The following is a 23,738-nucleotide window of genomic DNA, read 5'->3' on the forward strand; positions in this document are numbered from 1 at the left end:
GCAGCTCTGCAGGCATGTCTTATTTCCAGAGCTTGATGAACCCAGACTCCACTTGGCCGTCCACTCTACTACGCACTCATTGTTCTGCACCGTATTTGTTTCATTTTGCTTCAGTGGTTACCTCGTGATGAATTGTGGGAAATGGGGCTGCAAAGCCTCTCTTTATAACAGGATGAGAAGACAGTTTTGATGAGAGATAAGCCAGATTTAAAAAATCTTTATTATTGATCATTAAGATAAACAGTCTGCTGCTGCTGTTGTTTAATTTATTTAAGGAAAGTCAGAATCTTCTTCCAGGTCCACTCAGACTTGATGGTTTTTCTAGCTGTCAAGAGTTTCAGTGGACATTTAACTCACAAGCTTCATATTTATCAGGAGTTAGTCCACATACACTGTGTTCTGCTTTTCTGACAGCACAGCCTTTCTGCCTCTGCCAGGCAGTTGGATGGGAGGACGCTGTTGCCCAAATGTCTGCATTCTGAACCTAAAAACATGCACATGCGTCCCTTTTGTAAAGTAATGGATCATCAGCTCTATGTTAAGTGATTAACTGATATTTTTAACAGATCTTTAACAGAGTTTCAAGTAAATCTGTTTGATTAAAGAAAGGACGTGGTCCAGGTGGCGTTAAACAGCTCACCAGGTTTCAGCTAAATTCAGGTCTTTTAAAACCACAACGAATGAATGTTTTCCTTGTTTATCGTCGAAAAAAAAATGCTATAAGACTGGCTACCTTGTTTTGAGTTCATTTTCAGTTATTTTATAAGCTGTTTTCATAACGAGAAGTCTCAAATCCATCCTACAGTAGCTGGCTTTTCCTTTTGTTTTCATTGACGTCAGAAGAGCTGACCTTTTGGAGAGGGATCATTATTTTCCATCTCATCCTTGTGTACAGTGACGAGCGCAAAGCTGTTTTTATCCCTCTCACAACAGAAAGGGGTGATGCACACCTCTGCCACCCGCAGCCATTACACAGAACAGAGGTTAATGCAGGGCGGACACCGTATGAATGGCTTTTACGAGACTGATGCGTTCACCTCTGTGATCTCTCTCGCTCTCCAGCCGCTGGCTGCTTGCTGCCGGCCACCTCTGAGTGTTTAGCCTTTTCCCTGAAGGCAGCGTTGTTGTCAGACAGCTGGCCATAAAAGTTACACCGCATCCATTTGAAATAGCTCTCTAGAATATTGAAAAACTGAAGCACAAATGTCGCTTGCTTTTAACTACACTTATTAGCTGTTGCTTTTGCTTTTGCGTGAAGCGGCGCGTTTGGGTTTGTTTCAGGCACATTGCACTTTGTGAGCACTGAGGTCACATAAGGGCAGAATTTCACTGCTCGAAAGCTCACTTCCCAGCAGAAAGACAGAAAATGACCGTATTGGCAAATACACAAAGATGAGAGCAAAAATAACATTCGCAACCCAAATTTAGAGTCCCACTCTTGTGGTTCTTCTCCAGATTATAGGGTGGAGGATGGAAAATAGTTTGTTTCTTCAGTTTTTACTCCATGGGGGTTGTGTGTGCGCGTGTGTGTGTGAATCACTGGATTGGTTGTCTGCAGTTGAGAAGAAGCTTGTCACTTCATTTATTTAAGAACCACAGGGCATTGCGGTAGAGGTTATTGAAGGCTTCCAGCGTCGGTGTGAGCAGGAACGCAGTAGCTCCGTACGTGTAGAGTGTTTACTTCCTAGTTTTTTAATAGTTTTTGTGTCGACCCTGATGTATGTTGAATGTTACTTTTTGCTACTGGATGCTTGAATTTCCTTCGGGATCAATAAAGTATCTATCTATCTAAGTTATACTTTGGAGGCTCATCAGTCTAATGCGAGACGTGTCTGCGAAGCACTGCGGTTTCATTCAGTTGTGATCAATCATCCCGAGTGAATGTTTGAATTTTCTTGGCCATTCATCAGTACCAGCTGAAGTTAGGATCATCACACCTTCAGCTATAGTTTATAGTTCAGCTACATTTTTCCTCCTTCTCACTCAATACCTCCTGGTTTCCCTTATGAAGGACAATATATTGTTATATTGTTTTTCCCCTGGTTTTTCCTCTCTGCTGAACTTCCTTTCCAGGTAAGGACCGAGTCTTCAACACTCCTCTCTGTGAGCAGGGGATTGTGGGATTTGGCATCGGTGCAGCTGTTGCTGGTGCTACAGCCATTGCTGAGATCCAGTTTGCTGACTACATTTATCCAGCATTTGACCAGGTAATTTACGGGTTCAGAGGGAAGCAGTGGATGATATTTACAGGTACTTTTGAGGTTTTTGTTTAAGGAGAAAGGGTCTCCTGCAGGCTTTTGCTTTGAAAATCCTCCATCTGTAACATTACTTGAATTGATAAAAGTTGCTGCTTATTTCCTTCCGTACAAAAAAAAAAAAAAGCTTGCGGCAAATTTCCTGACTTAGTATTCCTGTTTACATCACACAACGCAAGATCAGCACTGTGCATCCAACAGAATTAAGGCCCATCAGTAAAAATAGAAGGATATAGTGAAAAAACACCACAGGCGTCAAACAAATATTTCATTTTGCACTGTTAATAGATTAATAGATAATAGGGTGACCTAATTATCTTTACATTTTCACATCTGACTTACCTTCTTTAGGAGGAAGATTCCTTCATAATTGATGCCACCTAATGCAGGTGTCTACGTTCACACTGCAGGTCTTAATGCACAATTCCGATTTACTGCTCAAATCCCATTTTTTTTGTTTGGCTGTTCACATTACCTCTTTAAATGTGGCCTGTCTACGGATTGCTGTTTGAACAGCTCACGTTCCTGAAGTGACCCACATGCGCAGTTGATCATTGATGACATCACGCCCATAGACCATGCCACAATGGTGCCAAGTGACCATGGCAACGGCAACCGGTACCGCAGGACTTTATGGCTTAATTCTAAAAATCAGGGCTCTCAAGTCTCATGAGACATTTCAACATCCGCACAGAGAAGTATTTGGATGCGGCGTCGGAGCCAGGAGTGGTGGGATCAGGTTGTGGCTGATTACACGGAGCAGGAATTCTTCCAGAACTTTAGAATGTCGAGGAGATCCATCGACTTGAGAAAGCGAGTGGGAGTGGGGCTATATTGGGTAGCAACGGGAGCGGGTTACCGCACCTCGGCCAACCTGTTTGACATCACAAAGTCCTCCATTTGCGCTGTTGTGCATGACTTCTGCGAAGCTGTGCACCAGGTCCTCATGCCTGACTATATTAAACTACCCCAGGGAGACGATCTCCAGGGGGTGCTGCGAGGCTTCAGGCAGAGGTGGGGTTTCCCCCAGTGTGCTGGGGCGATCGACGGGAGCAGTGCAGCGCGGGTCAGAAGGACGTCAAAGGTGCATTAAATGCAACCTGGCTGTTCAGATTGCAGTCGCATTAAAAAAAAATCAGATACGTATCCGATTCAGTACCACATTTAAAAGTGGCCTCATTCTGATTAAAAAATGTCAGATTCAATGCGACTTGTGCTGTTCACACTGTCAAAAGCAAATCGGACATGAGTCACATATGAGCGAAAAAATCGGATTCAGGTCACTTGCAACTGCAGTGTGACCGTAGCCTTAGTGTTCTTGAGTACCTAAGTGTCTTCAGAGGATGTGGATGTCTTGTTTGAAATGTAAAACTGCCGAATTACATGAGTAGTTACGAATATTTAAAAAAAAAAAAAAAAAAAAGTACTCTAATGCCTTACAAAGTCACTAGTTACCCCCATCACTTCCTGGCAGACAGCTTTGAGCAGGGACTGCTTTCCTCTGAGCAGGGACTGCAATAAAAGCCTCTGCCTGTCCGCGTTGTCGGGAGTTTTTCATGTGCCATCACAAAGTTAAGTTAATTTGGCTTCTAAATGAACATCTGTTGAGCATGACTTGTGAAAGTCACTACATAGCATAAGAAAATTGGTAGAAGAACTTTCTTCTGATGAAGATTAATGTGACTTTGATGGGTGGTGCAGTGCTGCCGTTCTGTCATGCTAACATGGTGACACTTCTGTCGGTCTGGGAACTCTCAATGCTTTGTCAACGCAGCATAAAATGGTTAACGTGTCTATGGAGCCTGTTTGTAAGAGTCCTGTTTCGTGTGGAGAGACAGTAGATTAAATCTGGTGTCAGGCCTTGAGTGGGCTTCCTCTCTCCGTCTGTGCTCTCACTTAAGATGATGCACTCCAAACTGACCTCAGAGAGACATAAAACCCAGAATTAATAGTCCAACTAAGTAGGAAAAATTTGGACAACTTCTTGGATGAAGCCCAATTTCAGAAACTGTAGATGGAAGTACAAGACACCTGAGGTCAAAGTGCTTGTAAAAAGAAAGTAGCTTTGAGGGGAATAGCAAAGAGAATAGCTTTGCTTGGGGAACTGGGTCCACTTTCCACTGGTGTGGTCTTGATTTATGAAAACTTTCTTTGACCTTAACACATACTAAAACTTTGAGTATCTGCTGCTGGAACACCACAGCAAGAACACCTCTGGTATTCTCTCCAGTCATGCACAGATCTTGCATTTGTGGTTGGTCGGAGCTTTGTGGAACCTTAATGTAAATGTGACCCACGTCTGAATGAGGTCACTTTGACTGACCTGCTGAGTCAGCAGTATTACACATCGCTTCTGAAAGTGGCTTTTGTGTAATGCGTTAACCTGAATCTTCTTTGGTCTCTTCTCAGATAGTGAATGAAGCAGCCAAGTACCGCTACCGTTCTGGCAACCTGTTCGACTGTGGGAACCTCACCATTCGAGCTCCGTGGGGTTGTGTCGGCCACGGATCCCTTTACCACTCTCAGAGCCCCGAAGCCTTCTTTGCCCACTGCCCTGGCATCAAGGTCAGTTACGCCAAGAAGACAAGACAACATCTAAACATGAGGACAGTCTCATATGTTACATAGTGTCTGTGATGATCATCAGAGGGTTAAGGTAGAGAGGAGTGGGGGGGTTAAACTATCATTTTGCCACACTTCAGTTGAGGAGTTTCCCATGATTGGTGCTCTTGGAAGAAAAAAAGTCCCTTTTGACTTTTCTTCCTCTGAAATATAACTTCAATGAACTGATGACTCTGTGTGTACTGAATATGGAGAACGTTAGCAAAATGATGACATAAGCTAGTCCAATGAGAGCCGTAAAGTCTGGCCCCCGCTCACTTTGTCAGTGATCACTCATTTTAAATGTCATCAGAGCTCAGTACACAGTGTTTTCACGTACTCTCAAGATCCTAGAGGGGCGAAGGGTGGCCATTTATTGCAAGTGTACTACTTAAAGGGTTCAACTTTCTGTGCTCGAACCAGAAAGAGATCACACTTTTCCAAACTAGCTATGACTCAAAGAACTCAAACAAAGTGGAGGGACGGCTGATGACTGAGGTCAGAGACACAACCGTTTAGTCTGACAAGACTAAGAGCAGGAAGTACTTGGAAAAAGAGAAGTGACTGTACAATTTGACACTGGCGGAGAGCAACAAACACGCTGTCTCTCTACAAAGGTCAGACTGATAAATGCTAATATTTGTACAAATTATCAACACTGGTCATTCTATCTGAGGCTCAGTCCCGATTCACGGCCTTACAGCCCTGACTCAGTTCTGGCCAGTTTTCTGTCAAAAAAAATCTAATCTGCCCAGTTGGACCAAAGAGGAGAAGGAGAATTTCAGGAGAATTGGAGAGCTGTTTTGCTGTTACTTCAGCTCCTGTGTCAGTCAGATTAAGAGTTGAGGAGTTCCAGTCAACACAGCATCAACACAGCAGCTTTGAGTATTAAACCTGTAACATTATTAAGTGTGTGATGTGCTCCTCAGATTGTAATACCTCGTGGACCGGTGCAGGCCAAAGGGCTGCTTCTCTCCTGCATTGCTGACCAGAACCCGTGCATTTTCTTTGAGCCCAAGATTCTTTACAGAGCAGCAGGTAAGCCCGTTTGTACATAAATCTGATGCCAAACGTATTTTATTTGTGGGTCTCTGGGATTTTATAGCTCCATTTGTACCTTTATCCATTCGCCTGGATTCTTTACGGAAAGCAAATACTCTGCCTTGTAGATCTGCACTTGTAAGGCTCCTTGTAAGATAGGTCGCAATCATGAAAGAGTGGATGTTGTCGTGCTCCGTTGTATTAAGTTCACCAGCTTACTCTGTTCGCTGTAGGCTGTGATAGATGCATGGTTCACCCAGTCACCTTCGCTTAACCAGGCGCCTGATGGTTCTGTGTAGCGATGAGATCAGCAGGACCACAACTGTGAAGCAGACCGTCGAAATGGGCTGGGAGGTGTTTACAGTACTCAGCTCAAACCCGCTCTCCTTGTGAGCAGTGAGCATCAGTAACTTTGGACCTTCAGAAAGGTTTCCCACAATATCATAATAAACTCTTAACAGTTGTTGGCAACTGTTTCAAAACAAGGCCGCCTAACTAATGAGTTGATATCCAGGATTTAAGTCGGCGACGAAAACTTGATTATAGGAATGAAAGAGTCTCTTTGATAAGCTGAGAGCATGCTAACCACACCTCTGTCACATGCTCTGACAGAAGGGCTCAGTTAAAACCGTAACAATAACACAGACATTTTAAACATGAGGCACGTGTTCCAGGACGGGCACAGAAGACGTGTAGGGTGAACATAAAGAGAAAACTCTCAGGCGTGAGCCACAGTGACAGAAACATGCTTTCACTGTATCATGACAACTTGCGTTAATTAATAAATTAATCTTTTTGGCACTTTTTAGTCTCTTGTTGAGATTGAAAAGACAGACAACATACTGCAGGTCCCCTGCGGTTGTGGGGGACATGCAGCAACCATCTTACCACGAAAGCCCCTTTAACACTGGATAAAACACACAATGACATCCGCTCAAATCTGGAAAAATGTACAGTTTGTCCCGCTGAATCAAGGCGAATGTCTGCAGCATTCACTCAGGAGTTTTTGTGCAGATTTTCCAGTAAAGCCTCTGGAAGGTGAGTGAGATCGCGTGTAGCAGCTCATTTTCCACAGCATTTACTGCCAGTGTGCGAACAGGGATGTGGTTTGAGTTGCTGCTTCATCCTCTTTTCTGCTGACCCGTAATGTTGCATTCCGATCACTCTTGGCTATTGTGGGTATGTTCAAATACACGTGGTGTTGGTGTAGCACTTTGAATTGAATGGTTTTGTACATGAAATGTGCTATGCAAATTAATTTAACTTGACTTAACTATAAACACAGACACGGTCATCAACAAACTTGATCCGCCATTTTTGTCATGGTGTCAAGAAAAATAACTGCAGTGTTCATTTAACTTGATGTCTTGCCAACTACGCACTCGACGCAGGCGTTAACCTGCTCCCCTTTCCTCACATCTTCAGAACAGAGACTTTAGAAAAAGTCCCGACCAAATTTTCGGCATTTTTTTTCCTTAAAAATCTCTGGTGGTCACGAGTGAAAACACCGGATTCGTCTTTTTTTTCTATTAGCAGCACACATCTGTATCCCCTGAAAGGAAACGATATCAAGTGGCTACAACTCAGGTTCAAGGTTGAAAACAAGAATTGTAAACTTTTTATGGTCTTATTGGCTACTGTTCAAAATTTCAACAAACATGGAAAGAAAATGGGATTTAAGTCCGTATCCATCAGCTAACTCCATCAGCTTTGACATCAGTCAAATGAATCAGTCTGGATTCCCACGCCTCAGGAGTGACTGTGTCCTGACTAGAAGTGAGACAGTTATTATTTGTAGAGAGTTGGAACCTCTCAGATTCACCTGAGTGGGCGCCACAGTGTCACACTAACAACCTCTGTCTTAATAAGCTTCCTACCAGCACATCAACAGTGTAAAACACACAGTTCAGTTACAAAATATGGATCAAAGCAAAAGCCGATACTCGTTTTAAGCTCATTTTGTCACTATTGATGTCTTCAATATGGCGCAGCTGTGCCTTCATCATCTAACAGTCAAAGCTGTGTGGGATTTAGTGGCAATTAAAGAACTGACGAGGGATACCAGGATCTAATATAAGAATCATCTTACAGATTGATGTGGTTCAACGGTGTTTTTTTTTTAATTTTCATATTGTTTCTCATTTAGGTTTGTTATCCCCTTGAGGAGTTATGTGACGGTACTTAAGTAATGTAGTTCATGAATGTAGGAGAGCTATTTCCTGCTAGAATAATGCCAAATGCTGTATAATGCAGCCAAGTGAAAAACAGAGCAACCCTATTTCTCTTCTAATGCTTTACTTTCTAGACATAAGAAAAAAAAAAGATGTGGTCCTTGCCAAGTAAAATTATTAGAAAAATCTATCCTGAGATGAATAACAACACATGACGTATTACAGGAAGCCGAAAAGCCAAAGTAGTTAGTAGAAAAACAACAGACACCCCATGTTTGAAAAGCTTGTTGAATTCACACGATTGAATGATGTTATCAGTAAGCACGTTTACATGAAGCTAGAAAGAAAACAGACTTTTAAAATGTTTGTGGATATGTTAGTCCCCCTTAAGTCGAGTCACTTGAAATCGGGCTAACGCACCCAGATAATGCAGCAGTGGTTTAATTTAGCCCTGCCTGTATATGCTCAGCTAAGCTAGTAAGTGCATATGAATACAGCTGAACTCCCAATAAAGCTGCTCTCATTCACATATTTCTCTGTTTCTCTTATCAGACAGAAAATGCCTCAAAAATTATCAATAAAAATCCGTCCGTTAGGACTATGTTCCAACTCACAGTTGCGTAAAGCATTTCCTGGCTGTAGCTCTGCTCTAATAAAATCCCAATTTTCTAACTGCTTTGTCATCTGACAAAATCACCCTCCAAGTAGCTTAGAGACAACCTATGTCCCGTGTATCCAGCTATACTTACAGGTGAAAACTGCTAAAACATGTGCTTTTATAGAGACGCTCACATTTTCTGAGGATTAATCCATCAACTGCATTTGATTAGCAGCACCTGGCTTTAAATGATCCTGCTAATATGTATGGAAACAAGTAAGAGTGTGCTAACTTTTTCATACACTACCTCTGCATTTTGGCTTTTCTTTTTTTAATTAAATAAATTATAACCCATTGGAATATGCCACAGGTTGTTCAGCCGAGGTTGTAGTTATCTAATCATAAGATCTAAGGAATGAAATGTATCTTCCACAGCAGGTTAGCAATTGAAAATTGAAAGGGTAAGGAGCCGTACTTTCTTTTTCAGCCAACACTGAAGTGCTAAAAGCTGTGGTCCCTTTAAGGCTGGCTCCAATAAAGTAAATCCCCGTAGACCTTAAAATAAATTGGATTTGGTGGTATCAGTGGCCTCACTGTAATCATCAGCTGGTCTTATGAAGCAGAAGTGAATGTATCACTTGATAATTCCATCCTCAGTCATAAACGTGTCTTTGTTTCTACTCGCTGTCACACACTTATCAAACTGCTTTGAGATGGATGGTTGAATTATACATTCTTATTCCTAGGGCTATGTGCAGACATGTTACATGAGTGTATCAAAGCGTGTGATATCTGGCATCTAACATGCACACGTTCTCACAGGCATAAAAAGTGACGTTCTGCATAGCGTTAGAAACCCCTGGTGCTCCTGTATGTCGTTTAGTCCTGCGGGGAGCGCCTCTATCATTTGTCATTTTTGCTAAATACTATCTCTCATCTGCTTCTCAGTGAGCGTTCGTGGATTGTCTGAAGGGGTAAAGCTAAGTGCCATATGCCTGAAGTCATGTTCAGATTGTTGCAGCATGTCCCTTCTTGTGCACCGGAGGATGAAAACCACACGTTTGGCCCATTCAATATTTTGTGAGACCAGAAATTGTGCTAATTATGCCGTAATCTAGTTGTCATAATTGAATTTAAGAATTCTGAAAAATGCCATTATTTCCCTCAATTTTCTCGCATCTGGAAGACTAAAGCAGGACTTGCGTATGATTCACCAGAACCCTTGTTGTTTTAACACGGTGAGTCAGAATATGATTTCCCTTTTTTCCGTACAGCTTTGCAATAATGGAAGTCATACAAGTTTTTAAGAAAGGTCTCAAACCCAGTATAATTACTACTGCTCATTGTACTTTTTGACTTCTTGCGCTGCCCTTTGGGAATGCTTTTAGGAGTTCAGTTCATGCAAAATCCACTCATACTTTTAGATCCCAAAGCCACAATGCAGAACGGGACTCAAAAAAGGGTCCAATTTGACATTTTCAGATTAACTGTGCAGTATAAATATTGGTAACCAGCTTTGTGTGTAAAACTATTGGCAATTTAATAAGTTTTTACATTGCAAAAAAATCCATGACTCAAGTTTTTCCAAAACATTAATAGCTGTTATTCAAACCATACACATAACATCTGCTTTGTGTTGGACTTTAGTTCAAAGAGTGCCTGGCTCTGAGGCTCTCCTTTTTGGACTGATGTCCCATTTATGTAGCCCTGTTCTGATCACTACCCTGTCCCACCGATGTTTTGTGGTTCTGGCTTATAGCTGGTAAAATGTCTCATTAGATCATGCATCTGATTGCTCTGATAAAAGCACCCTGCCTCTTACAAGAGATGTGATGGTGAAAAAGTATAGGGGCCCTGGGAATGGACCTGATAAAATGTTCTAGAGGAGAGGAATATGTGTTTTTTTGCGGTCCATCATTTCACCAATTTATCATCTGGTCTGTTATTTCGAGATACAGCCAGTTTGGGATCCAAGTATGTTCCATAGAAACCACAGAGGACTTTGTGAAATGATGAGTGAATGTGTTCGGCGCAGAGCTCCATTAATTCTGCACGTGAGCTTGTATAGAATGCATTTAAACGTGTGTGTGTGTGTGTGTGTGCTTTTCCTCAGTGGAGCAGGTTCCGGTGGAGTCCTTCACCATCCCTCTCTCGCAGGCTGAGATCTTACAGGAAGGAAGTGATGTCACTCTGGTTGCCTGGGGGACCCAGGTAGGCGATTCACTCTTCATTGAATGACTCTGAGTGTGTCACATGAGTGATTTAAAGTTAGCAATCTTTGGCTTATTTTCCATGACCACAGGAAGAAAGGAACCGTGGCTCATCTTCATTAAATGGTGTTTAATGCCACTGAGGCGAGCAGTGGATTAATTTTAAGTCCTTCTCAAGCCCCCATGTGTCTCAGCGAGGTCTCTCAGCTGGCAGCATGAGGCTGTATCTGCCTGGACATCTCCACAACACTAATGCTTTTCCTGTCTCTTGTTGTGTTGACTCCACATGTCCGCTGCACACTCTCCATTGTCACCTTCCTTTTCACCAGAGAGATTTTATTTTCTACAACTTGGTATAAAAGAGCCTCTAACCCTCTTGGAATCATCCCTGACTTCTATTATTCCCAGCCTCCTTGTAAGGCTTATCCAGGGGTGTAATGCACCCACAGGTTGGCAGGGGGTCTGAGGGAAAACGTCTCCTTCAAAGCCTTTATCGGTGTTGAAGGGTGGATAGAGAAAAATGAAGATCAGGCAGAGTAGTGGAAAGGATGGTGCTCCTTTCTGATGTTTCACAAACATCACCCCTCGTCACTGTCAGACTATGGGCAGATAAGGGAAAAGAAAACGATTTGAACAGAACGGCGTAAAATGGCCACGGCTCAGTCTCGCCTGAAAGCACCCACACAGAAGAAGTGTCACCCAAACTCACTTTTGGGAATTATTGTACTTATTTTAAATGCTGAGACTGGTCTCACTTGGACACTGCAGCAAAAAGTACAACAAAAGATTAACTGTTTTAATTGTTGCTTAATAATCTCTCCTTTATTTGTTACACAGAATTAGACATAATCTCCATTAAACAGAGCAGACGATGTATTCTGAACAGATCCAACTAGAGAAGTCAGTAAATATAATGCTTTCCAGCAGAGCTAATTAAACAACATGCAATTAAAATAAAATATACTAGAAACAGCAGAATAATAAAGTTTTAGGCTTTCCCTACACAGTTAAGTCAGTTCATAGTAATATTAGTCTGTCCGAACTCTTAAAAATGTTCCACAAAGTCTAAAGTCTGACCTTCTTATAAGAAGCACTGCGGTGACTGCGAAAAACTCCCTGATGACTAGCTAATGGTTGCAAAATGCAAATAACTGGTCACAATCTGGAGTCATGCAGTGAAAATTAATGTTATACCTGTGGATTATCTGACTTGGACTGTAAATGGAGAAGGACACAACGCCATGAACTGATTCTGGGGAACACCACAAGAGATGGTGACTGTAGATGATTAGAGTTCTCCCATCATGACACAGAAAGATGTTTACCAGTCACCTTGAACTTTGAGCTTAAATGTGAAGCAGATATGTTGATGAGTTCAGTTTTATATGAAAGCTTTCTCCCCTCCGACTGCCATTTTTCAGATCCACGTGTTGAGAGAGGTGGCCAACATGGCTCAGGAGAAACTGGGAGTCTCCTGCGAGGTCATCGATCTTAGGACCATCCTGCCCTGGGATACTGAAACTGTTTGCAAGGTACCGGTGACACGCACACATGTCGTCATAAGCCAAGCAGCTTGAGTAAAATGTGCACCTAGAACAGAAACCAATGACTCTTTAGGCCTTGTTCTCACATATACTTTTATTTTTGAGGCATTTGTTTCTTACGAAGGAAGAAAGCTAATCCTTTTGTTTTTTTCTCACAAGAGAAGCAGTGTCCACATTCTGAATTCCTGAGCATTACTTTGACACGTCTTCAGATTATTTATTATTTTGTGCTTCAAAAACAGGATTCCTTCCACTATTGGTAAGAGTCCATTCCTAGTTTATGTCGTGTCAGCCTTTTGCATAAACCAAAATGAAATCATTATTCTGGGAGACCTCTGAGAAAGCAGCTTGCTTTTCAGTGGGTCTTCCATCTTTATGTGCTTTGAAAGGAAGAATGAAGCTTGTCACGAGACAGTCGAGTTGTTTTTGCTGCGCACCATAGGTGTGAGTCTGCAGACTAAACCTCTGGGAGACCAACTGGAGGATGTGATGTCTTGAAGAGCTCTTTTGAAATAAAAAAACAAAGGTGTGTGATAAGGCAGACCTCAGTGAGCTTTGCAAAGATTTTGAGTCCTTTCCACACTGGAGCTGCTGCCTTTAAATGGCCCTTGATGATTTTGCTTTTGTGCACCTGAATAGCCAGATATGGTTGAATGAATCTGTTTATCATTCATTATTTAAGGCTCATGCTTCTTCAGTGACACATAGGACTTTGTTGCTGCCAAACAAATCTTATAACCATCAGTTAAAGCACAGGATGGAACAGTGGTAAGAGGGGTAGTAATTTAATTGCCAGTGTATTGGAACTCATGGCAAAGCGCAGTATTGTGCAGACTAACCAGCAGTCAGTTACAGATTGTTTGCTAAAGGGGAGCTTCTCAAGAGAATGTGGTCTTTTTGTAAAGTAATGCCCCATTAAAACAGCATTAAATGAAATGGTGTGTTTACGTGTTGCTCTGTAGGCCTGATGCCAGTCCTGCCCGTTCAAGCATGTCAACACCTTTCTTCGTCATTTCCTCCAATCAGATTTTCCTTAAACATCTGTCAAACTCATAACATCCAACAACAAACAGTCTGTCTTTCATAAAGTCAGTAAAGTCACTGTTGTATTACACTGATGAGCTGGTATGCTTAGTGTGTGTGTGTGTGTGGGTGTGAGTGAGTGAAACAGCCTCACAGTGAATCAAGCCATATTCATTCCTGTCCAAATCGTGATTACAATCACCCAGACGGATGCTTTAGGAGTATACATTCAAGGTTTTTTTAATTTGATCTTCCAATTAATCTTAAGTTCACGGGCAAATATGGAAATCTGCACGATTCAGGGTGAAAACAATCGCGAGTAGCTCATGTCAGACTTGTCATCATAAATTAACGGTAGTGGATTCAACACTTGTAAGATTCACAAATGCGGTATCTTGTTCCTTTGATGCATAATAGGAGCTGAAAGGATAACGCTGAGGCGACCTTTGGTTATCCAAAGGTGGACGTGTCTCCTGTTGTTTATTGTAATGTTCAGCATGAGCTTCGGCTGCGTTGCTGCTCCCTCCGTGCAGTCCATCTGCACAGGGAGACATTTTATCATTCAAAAGGAAGGTCTGTCAGTGGGCTTTTTGTGATGCCACTTGTCCCTGTTTTGCTTATAATGTATTGTTGAAGAGCTGAAACAGCTGATTGATTCATTGAGCCAACAGAATAGTATATTTTGATCTGTTAGATATGAGGATCTTCCATATTTCCAAATGTGAGAGTTTTTTCTTCCTCTCGATCGCAGTCATGATAAGATTAATAGATCTCCCTTTTGGAGTTCTGGTTGGATTAAACAAAAACATTTAACATGTGAATTTAAGTTCAGGGGAAATGTGATGTAGGGCAAATGATTGATAGAATATATTAGAAAATATTTTATTGTATTTAGGGGAGCCACAGCAGCATATTTGGTTCTGGTTGGTCAAACATAACAGTTAAATCTCCCAGAAATTGAAAACCCCATGTATAACCCACAGGAGAACCCAAAAACAACTCCAAAGCTTAATGTCCAGTTTTCAGTAGGAATGAGAGCTGATGCAAATGCATGAAATAAGAAACAGGGCCCTGTATGTCCTCAGTGACCCTGTACAGTAGGGCTCTAACTACTGGGTGCTCTGGGCTGGCGTGACTTTAAACGTCTGAGAACCAGCAGAGCTGCAGCCACAGAACCGTCTACAAGTTTTCTCACGCTGCATCCCACCAATTCAGAAACCAGTTTAAGTGGAAAACCTACATACAGAACCATCGTTGCAATGAAGTTGGTGTTTATTTACAGAACCGGTTTATCTGTCACTAACTTTTATGATGAGTAACAGTCGAGTAACAGTTTGGCAGTAACTTGAAGATATCTAGAAATAGTGAGACAAAAATGTCTCACTATTATAAAACTGTTTGTTTTTTCTGTCGGGTGCTGGTTCATAGCCCAGAGCCCTAAGTCAGACCCAATTTTTTTTGTTTTGACTGCCAACGCAAACTGGTGCTACAATAGCACCAACTGTGTGCTGGGCCAGAGCAAAGAAGCGCTCACGTCAGGGTCAGGGGGAACTAAACCGCGCAGCTGCTTTGCGGCTAAATTTTTAAACCCTTGTCGGAAGATTTGATATCACCTGCCGGCGTTTATACATCCCACTTGAAATGGTGTATAAACCCTGTTTGCAGCGCGGTAGACAGGCAGTAGGAAAACTAGACGAACACTGTTATCTCTGAAGTTAAACTGTCTTCCTGCACTGTAGCCCTCAAGTATTGGATCAGGGTCCCAATTAAGTAGTTTATTTGACTGATCAAAATTTACTTGATTTCTGATGAAGTCTCGTTTTACGCCAGCCGTAACACTATCGTGCAGTGTGAGGTTAGCACGTGGCTAATTAACATATCAGTACAGAGGTGCATAACCAACACATTTCCTGCATCAGGGGAAATTCACATATTACAGTGGAATCGGTTCACTTCAGAACACCCAGGAAATATAAAAGCTATATGCAAAAAATACCTCTTTACGAAGAAGTTCTGCTTTCATTTTTAAAAATGTGTATACAGCGGTAGAATGCCGAAAGTGATGGATGGCGTTCCCATTGTTATGAAATCATATTCTAAGTATCACCTTCTCTGGCTGCCACTTTTCTTGAGCTAGCTTTGATGTTTTGAACAGTTTTGAAACAGCCGCCTTAGTCTTTTTTCAGCTGCGGGGGGAACATTTGCAATGTCACACTACACTGCACACACCCTGAGGGCTTCTTACACTTTTCATATTTGCCTTTAGACAAGGTCAAAATAATATATTTTCTTTGGTTATTTGCATTCCAGTCTGTGCGAGCTCCTCTGTGTCTCCAGCTCTTAAAGAAACACCGGAAGACTTTTCTCTTAACTCCCCTGACCAGACTGTAATAATGAACCAGTGGCAGGGTCACAGTGTTAAAACCTCAGAATAGTCGACAGCGCACCTGTTATTTGCTCTGTGAATAAACGACGGAACTATTGAAACCTTTTGAGAAAGTATTCTCTTGATTTCTGAGCCTGATGCTATTTTTAGCTTTAGAGCTGAACTAGTCAAGACACATTGTGTCAACTTCTTAGTTCTAAAGATGGCACGCCTGATGTTGGGCTTCTCCGGCATACACACACCTCTTTTCAGCTGCTTATTAACTGGCCGTCACATTCAGAGTGTGTGCAGATGGCGAGATAGTCTACAGACACACATCCCGATTCTGGAAGCCAATTAAAATCTTTCATGTCCAGTGAGTCACACTTACCTTGCGTATTTTTCAGTATGCATGTGTCTGTGTTCTGTGGTGAGCTGATTTATCCATGGCCCGTATGCTGTTCTGGGTGTATGAAATGAATAAAGAATGAAGTGTGTTTCACATTGATCATTAAGGCAGCACTTTCCTTTCCCTGGGGACTCATTCTGGCAGCCACCAGATATACTCAAGTCTAAATATAATCAGCCCTCTTGTTGACAAAAGGGCAAAGTTGGCAGACATTGCTGTAGAACTATAGAAAAATTTGTTTTTTGAATTTTGTCCCACTGTCTAATGTGGTCAAGTAAATGTAACAGTTGTTCCTAAGGGGCTAAACAAAATGGCTGGTTTACCTCTGCCAGTCGCATGCTCAGATGACATGCTGTGAAAACGGTTTCTGTCGTGTTTGGCCAGACTGAAGATTCCCATCAAATGTCTGACTGATCAGTCCAGCTGCATGCACATTTGCCCCCAAAAAAGACCCAACGACAACAAAAACCCGCTGCTATCAATTAGCTGATGTGGCCAAAATGGAGCGTTGCTTTATAAGGGAATGCCCCAAAAAGGAGTTCCAGACTCCTTGTCTGCTTGAGATCAAGAAAAGAGAAAAAAAAAAAAAAAAGTAAAATAAAAGTACCCCTTTTGATATCTCCAGATAGCAAAGTAAACATGTTGCAGAAAAAACGATGGTCAGTGCTGGTGTGTAACATCCTCCGTGAGGAAAAGGGGTTGTGTCTGTGCGTCTGAGATTCTCACTGAGCCTGAACTCCAGTCCTGCATTTCTCCGTCTCCTTTCATCTTCTTTACCTCTCTCAGTATTATTGGACTCATCCAACTGTGTGATTTATTTTCTCAAGCACTGACAACCTGTAACTCAGGACACATCCTGTTGACGGGTCCGTGCTTGTCCACGACTTTGCAAGCCCCATCTCCTCCTATAAAACGCCTAAAGTGATACTCCGACCAAAAAAAAAATCGCTCTCTTCACTGTCAAACCCTTCGCGCCCTTCATGAACAGCGGATATTTTCAGCTTGAATTAATTTCTGTTGCAACATATTCCAATAAAAATCTTTTGGTAGCCTGTTTGTGAAGTATGTTAAAAGACTCTTCAAATCACATGGGCTCCTTTGTATCACATGTAGTTTATTTACTATTCTCTGCTAGAGGCAACAAAAGAGCAACAAAAGAGCAAGTGTTTTTTAAGTCGGCTGAAGCCACAGGCTGGTTTTGTGTTAAGAATACAGAGGCTACGTGACTTCCTTGCACCGCAGTGTGGCTTTGAACACATGGGCTGCAAACACCAGGCCAACGCAGGTTTGTATGAAGACATTGACTTCTCAGGAGAGGAGGGCCTCGGTGTCGCTAAATTCATTTGGCCTGCAGGTCTCTGATGTGGCTGGTGACAGTTTTCTCCAGCTCATTGTCTTCCCTTAAAGACTTGTAAACTTTCTCCCTCAGATGTATCTTGGCTTGCGGCTCAGCTGAAGTCTCTGTGACAGCAGCTCTGCCTGGATCTCAGCCCTCGTTGTGATGCAACCAGTTTGGCTGAACCCGTTCAACCCTAGACAACACACGCATGAGGAGTTAGCTGAGGACACTACACGGGTGCATCACTGTCCTCAGACTTAGAGAAAACATTCGTTATATCGGCCCGAACAAAGGCAGAATTTACTGGATGGTCAATAAATGGAGGGGGGGGGGATTTGCACCAACAATTGTTTTGATTCTTGGAAGTAATGCGTATTATGTGTGCTCTTGACCCTGTACTGATAAGAGCGTCTTATCAAGGCTCCACTCGCCCATGACTCTCTCTTAATGGCTTCAAGCTGTAATGTGTGTCCCGAGTCAGACAGCAGGTAAACACAGAGCATGAAAGCAGCCGGGAGCCAGGCAGGACACGTACACTCAGCAGTGTTTGTCATTCGCTCAGGTAGAAAGGAAACGCTCAGGTAGAACGTAAATGGAGTCAGTGTTTTCATTTCGGTATCACCCTCTTGTCAGCTAGACAAGCCGTCAGCTGTGGTTGATGTGGTCCTTAATTCCACCCACCGTTATTATGTGTCGTGCAATCTGTCAGTTGAAATTACCTTAAAAAGACATTGCATGTTTGAGCTGCTATTAAGTCATGTTAAATCAAGGGGTGTTACTTTGAGAATGTTTTAATATCTGCACCTAATCTAATCCGATCCCAGCTCCTTCAGATTTCACCAAGAGAAACTCTGAGCCCTAATTTAGATATAGCTAAAGGGGGCTTGCATGTTTTCCATGTTTCCCTGCTCCAACACACCTGATTAAAACTAATGGGTCATCCTCAGCCTTCTGCAGTGCTTAAAGACCTGACACATTCATTTGAATCAGGTGTGCTGGAGCAGGGAAATATGGAAAACATGCAGAGCAGGGTGCCTTGAGGACCAGGATTGAGAAACACTGCTCTAATTTCAGCCATGTCTAAATGCCTCATCTAAGGGCTACAATTGGTTGTTAGACTTTCTTATCATGTTTCTTGATGGTCCAGTTTAGCCACATCTGGCAGCAGCATTTTCTTTTAACTCTAGGATAAACGATAAGAATCTTGCTTCTTTCTCGAGAGAACTTGGTTAAGCTCAGGTTAAAACGCAAAGAATTGTCCAGTTGAGAAATTCAGCCTGATTTATAAAGAATGTTGTTGTTGATAATACAGAAAAAAGTGATCAGTGGATCATATTATACAAGAAGGGGACACTTCTAAGTGGTAGGAAGTTTGCTAAAATAACACTCAGCAGCCTCCTTGTTCTTGTATTGTAACTGAACTTGTGTTGATTTATAAGATTGTGTAGAGTCTGTCCAACGAAGCCAGCTTCTGAACAATAACATGAACATTTGTTGAAGCAAGTCTGCTGGCAAGAGCTGGTTCTCCTAATCTGGCCGGTGCTTACGTCCTATTAAGTTGTCAGTACAATGACGCTAAAACGCAGCATTTAAACGTGTTCATTGTTGTTTTAAAGCGTCAGATGCGTCTCCACTCTTTTAGTGAAGATTATGGAAACTGCTCACTTCTAACAAAGTAAAAAAATAAATAAAAAATCATAAAGAAGTCATAATTGGAACATCGCTTTCATTTTAAGTAATTTGACATGACCTTGTGGCAGCAGCGCCCGCCGCCTCCTACGCACTTTGCATTTTCATGAAACTTCCAGCAGAAATTATGATCTATCCTTTTTGCTTGATTTCCCTTTTTGAAATATGAACCATGAGTTCATTATTTCAATCATGTTGAGCAGCCCGTCATGGCTACCAAAAGGTGGGCTCCAGATGGTGAGCCAGACCCAGACTGTTTCTGTTGTTTTGAGGGTCTGAACTTCCTCTGAATTTTAGACTTGTGTTGTTTTGAGCAAGCAGCAAGATTACAAGTCTGACACAAATTCTATGCCAGTAGGTGGTAAATGGCACATGATCAGCTCAACAAGTTTTACTGATCCCTCTTTGAATTTGATTCTGACTTGATGTTTTCCTTCTGTTTAAATAATTGATGAAACAATAGGCAGCTTGCACCAAAACTAACAAAACTGAGATGTGAAAGCAGTTAAAAGCAGACGAAAACGGAGTAAATCTTCACTTTCCCACAATAAAATGGGTTTTTCGTGCTGGCCCAGGGACATAATTCCATAGACCCCCCCATCTCCCCCCCCCCCCCCCCCCCCCCCCCAGAACTTTCTTGTGGAGCACTGCATTATTTTTCACTGGCAAATCATCGTCAAGGGACAAACACATGTCTGAACGAGACAGAATTAGGAGTTGACTTTATAACTGTTTATATATATATATATTATTATTGATTATATATTAATGTATTTATTGTTAATGCTATGAAATATCATTAAATGTGTAAAATAGCTCTGTGTAATTCAACCGAGCTGGATGATTCAGCAGTTCTACGGGGTTTCTGTAGATGTTTTCTACTCTTTATTTGGACATTGGCTGGTTTTTCACTGATTTTCTGTACTTGATTGATTAATTTATTTTTCCTTACACGCTATCATCAGTTGCTATGCGCCAGGCTTATCGTCAGCAGTCTGTGTAGCTCTCAATTTTGTTCGTCGTTTATATGATTATATGTAATTTTTAGTTTTTATCTAATCTGCTTTTTATTTTATTTACATTTCGTTTTATTTTTTATTTTTTTGACAATGTGCAGTGCTACCAGTACTAGAGTAGTGTACACAAGAGAAGAACTGTTGGCACTGTCAAGGATTAGACGCGGAATTAAACATCCAATTCCGACCGAGCTAAAAAAGCTGTACCGTGGATGCAAAGCTGGAGCAAAACGAAAGGCAAAGAGGGACAACAGGAGGTGGAGGTACAAGCCTCTTCTGCCCTTGGTGATTATGGGAAACGCTACTCGCTACCAAACAAGTGTGATGAGCAAGAGGTGCTTGTGGGGAACCAACGGCTGTATAAGGAGAGCAGTTTGATCTGTCTGTCTGGTGCCCAAATTAGGGCAACTGGTGGCTTTGACATCTCATATCATGAAGACCTTGGAGAGAATCCTTGTTCACCGCATGAGATTGCAGGTTGCAGAGGACCCCTCCAGTTTGCCTACCAGAAACACATAGGAGTAGAAGACGTGATTCTGTACGTGCTGCATTGGGCATATGCTTATCTGGATGTGCCTGGTTCATGTGATCATCATGTTCTTTGACTTCTCCAGTGCCTTCAACACCATACGACCTCCCATACTGAAAGATAAGCTTCTAGGTATATGTGTGGCCCCCTCCATGACATCGTGGATTATAGACTATCTGACTGCCAGACCACAGTATGTCAGGATGGGGAGATGTGTTTCTGGAACACTGGAATGCAGTATTGGGGCTCCGCAGGGTACTGTTTTGGCTCCTTTTCTTTTCACCCTGTACACAACAGACTTCAGGTACAACTCAGAGTCCTGCCACATACAGAAGTATTCTGATGATACAGCTGTTGTGGCATGTGTGTGCGGTGGACAGGAGAAGGAGTACAGGGACCTTGTGGGGATGAATAAAGTATTTTTATATTCTATTTCTATTCATCCAAGGTTGGAACCTGGTGCTGGGTACCATTGGTAGCGTCTGTTGAGCAAGAGGCAGGGTGCACCCTGGATAGGATGCCAGTCCAACAATACAGAGATAAATTTGATAAACAACCAAGCACGCTCACACTCACTCCCAAGAACAATGTAGTTTCACCAATTAACCTTACATGCGTGTCTTCTGACAGTGCGAGGAAGCCAGACTACACACACATTCACAGGAAGAATGTGTAAACAACAAGATTCAAACTTGGAAATCTTTTGCTGTGAAGCAAAGTCATTAACCACCACACTGCTGTGCACTCATTTTCTTTTTCCAACCATTTCTGAAGGTGACAATGACTTCATCGTTTAAGCATAAAATAGCACCTAAATCCACTGATGAACGAGTTTATTTAGACAACTTTTCAGAGAACTATTTTTGAATTTTTAACTGTTGCTAGCAGCCTGTCTCAAAGACACAGTTTGTTCCCTTTTCTTTAACTGCAGCAACAAACAATGCCAAATACAGTTTGAAAGACATAAAACAGTATTTTGGACAAACCACAAACAAAGTGATTCACACAGAGCTTTTAGCTGAAAACTCGACTCCTTGGCCTGGAGACGAGCCAGAGATGGGGCAGGCAGCCTGCTGCCGATTTGCACACAGACAGACTGGACTTATGGCTCTGCTTCCCTTCAGCTGAGGGGCCTCAGCCAATATCTGCTCCCTGGCCCATCACGACACTATTAATGTCTTTGGCTCGCTGTCACACTCACACTGGAAACAATCAAAGTAGAAGATGATGACAGGCAGAGTGGCCAAAGGTTTGGGCCCCATATTCTTATTATTGCAGCTCAAGTCTGCAATTACAATGTTAACACAGCTCTGTGGACCCAACAAGCAGGACTTAGTAGAGTTGGGGTAGTGGGGGGGTCATACGTTCTTTTTTGGCCGCGTGTGTCATTACAGTGTCATGTGCCGTGCTGCACAAGGGTTTCAGCAGTTAGATCAGTGGAAAATTACTCATGCTAGTGTTTTTAGAGATGGATCCAGCTTCTCTTTCTGAAAGTGGGCTAAAACGCAACACAACAGAAGAAACCCTCAACCGACCCTTCAGCTCACAGCATTTGGGTAATTTATCTAAATTAGATGTCTACATCAGAAATGTTGGGTAAATGAAGAGCTTGTGGTTTATCAGATATTTTGTAAGTATAGTAATCGCTCCCACTTGTCCTATCCAGTCCCCCCACGTGTGTCTGTTACTGACCGCTTTTCCATTCTTCTCTCTGGCAGTAGCCAGTGCTCACATTCCACAGCTAGGCACTGGAGATTTCTCAAATTCCTCAGTTTCACTCATCGAAGGAATGTGGCTTTTAAATCAGGCAACTTCACCTGTAGGAGCATCGAAAAAGCATGTATATTCAAAGTTTTTAAGACCAATTTTGAATGTAAGCCATGGTTGTTCCTCAGCCAGTGATTACCACAGTACATCTGACTGCATCACTCTACCCATGCTGCCTCATATACAAAATAGTCTCACAAACATGGAATTAACTGCCACTCTTGTGTTGAAAGTCCCAACTGAGGAAGCGAAATAGCACATTTTCTGTTTTGGTTTTCCTGGGCACTTATAATTGGCTAAATTTGACATTTGGTACCAGATAATAATAGCAACAATTCTAAAGGCAGCGACAATTTAGTCGTGAAACAACCCCCTATAAACAAACTTAAAGCTTGCTGTAAAAGAAAACGGCACTTTGAATTGGAAGCGCTTTTGCTACTTTGGGCCAGGTCATCGATTTTTCCACTTGAGAAAACAGTTTAGTTAAGGAACCTTGGCCTGCGGTGTGGGCAGATTGAGATCATTGAGGTCAGCCTGTTGGCCGATAACGGGACCAAACGGAAAACGCAGAGGGTCTAAAGTCACATGAACAGACATCCATCCAAGTTATAAGTTAGTTATATAAGCAGACACCAAAGCAAAAACAATCTATGTTTCTTATGTTTTCTTTTGTTTTGTTTTCTTTTATTTCACAACATCTCTGTGGAAAAATATAATTTATTTTGTCTTAATATTTCAAACACATGTGGAAAGTGGGACCCATCCATCAATTCTCTGGATCCCTGCTTTATGCTGATTTTGGGTGGGGGGCTGCAGCCTGTTTCTGCTGACATTTGACAAGATTTGGCAGGATATACCCTGTACAGCATTAATTATTCAAACTGTTTCACATTTGGTGAAAATCACCATCTGGTGTATTTTCTTTCATGTGTTGTAAGACATCTGAGTGAAAGGTTTCCACTGTGGAAGCTTCAGCATCCCAAAATCTGCAGCTTAAACTTCATTGTTGTTATGTAAGAAACCTAAGGATCTAGTTCTGTCACAATGTGAGGTGGAACTAACTCTTCAGGGCTGGTAATCTGTAAAAAATTGTAGCTGAAATCATCAGCAACTTATTTATCAGCTGTGTGCTAACAGTCAAAACAAATGGTTCATATTCCCAGTATGGAGTTGCTTCATTT

The 23,738-nt window shown here is 42.1% G+C and overlaps 1 protein-coding gene across 1 annotated transcript in view; it reads left to right on the forward strand.

Annotated features, from left to right (window-relative positions):
• Positions 1-23,738, forward strand: part of bckdhb (branched chain keto acid dehydrogenase E1 subunit beta) — a 52,226-nt gene that overhangs the window by 6,430 nt on the left and 22,058 nt on the right. Inside the window, exons 4-8 of the mRNA XM_072394809.1 lie at positions 2,074-2,207; positions 4,665-4,820; positions 5,786-5,894; positions 10,780-10,877; positions 12,298-12,408. Coding sequence (XP_072250910.1) covers positions 2,074-2,207; positions 4,665-4,820; positions 5,786-5,894; positions 10,780-10,877; positions 12,298-12,408 — 608 coding nt within the window. The remainder of the gene's footprint in view (positions 1-2,073; positions 2,208-4,664; positions 4,821-5,785; positions 5,895-10,779; positions 10,878-12,297; positions 12,409-23,738) is intronic.

The sequence above is a fragment of the Leuresthes tenuis genome, unplaced genomic scaffold, assembly GCF_036924035.1.
Source record: "Leuresthes tenuis unplaced genomic scaffold, fLeuTen1.0.hap1 SCAF_10, whole genome shotgun sequence".
NCBI classification, from domain to species: Eukaryota; Metazoa; Chordata; class Actinopteri; order Atheriniformes; family Atherinopsidae; genus Leuresthes; species Leuresthes tenuis.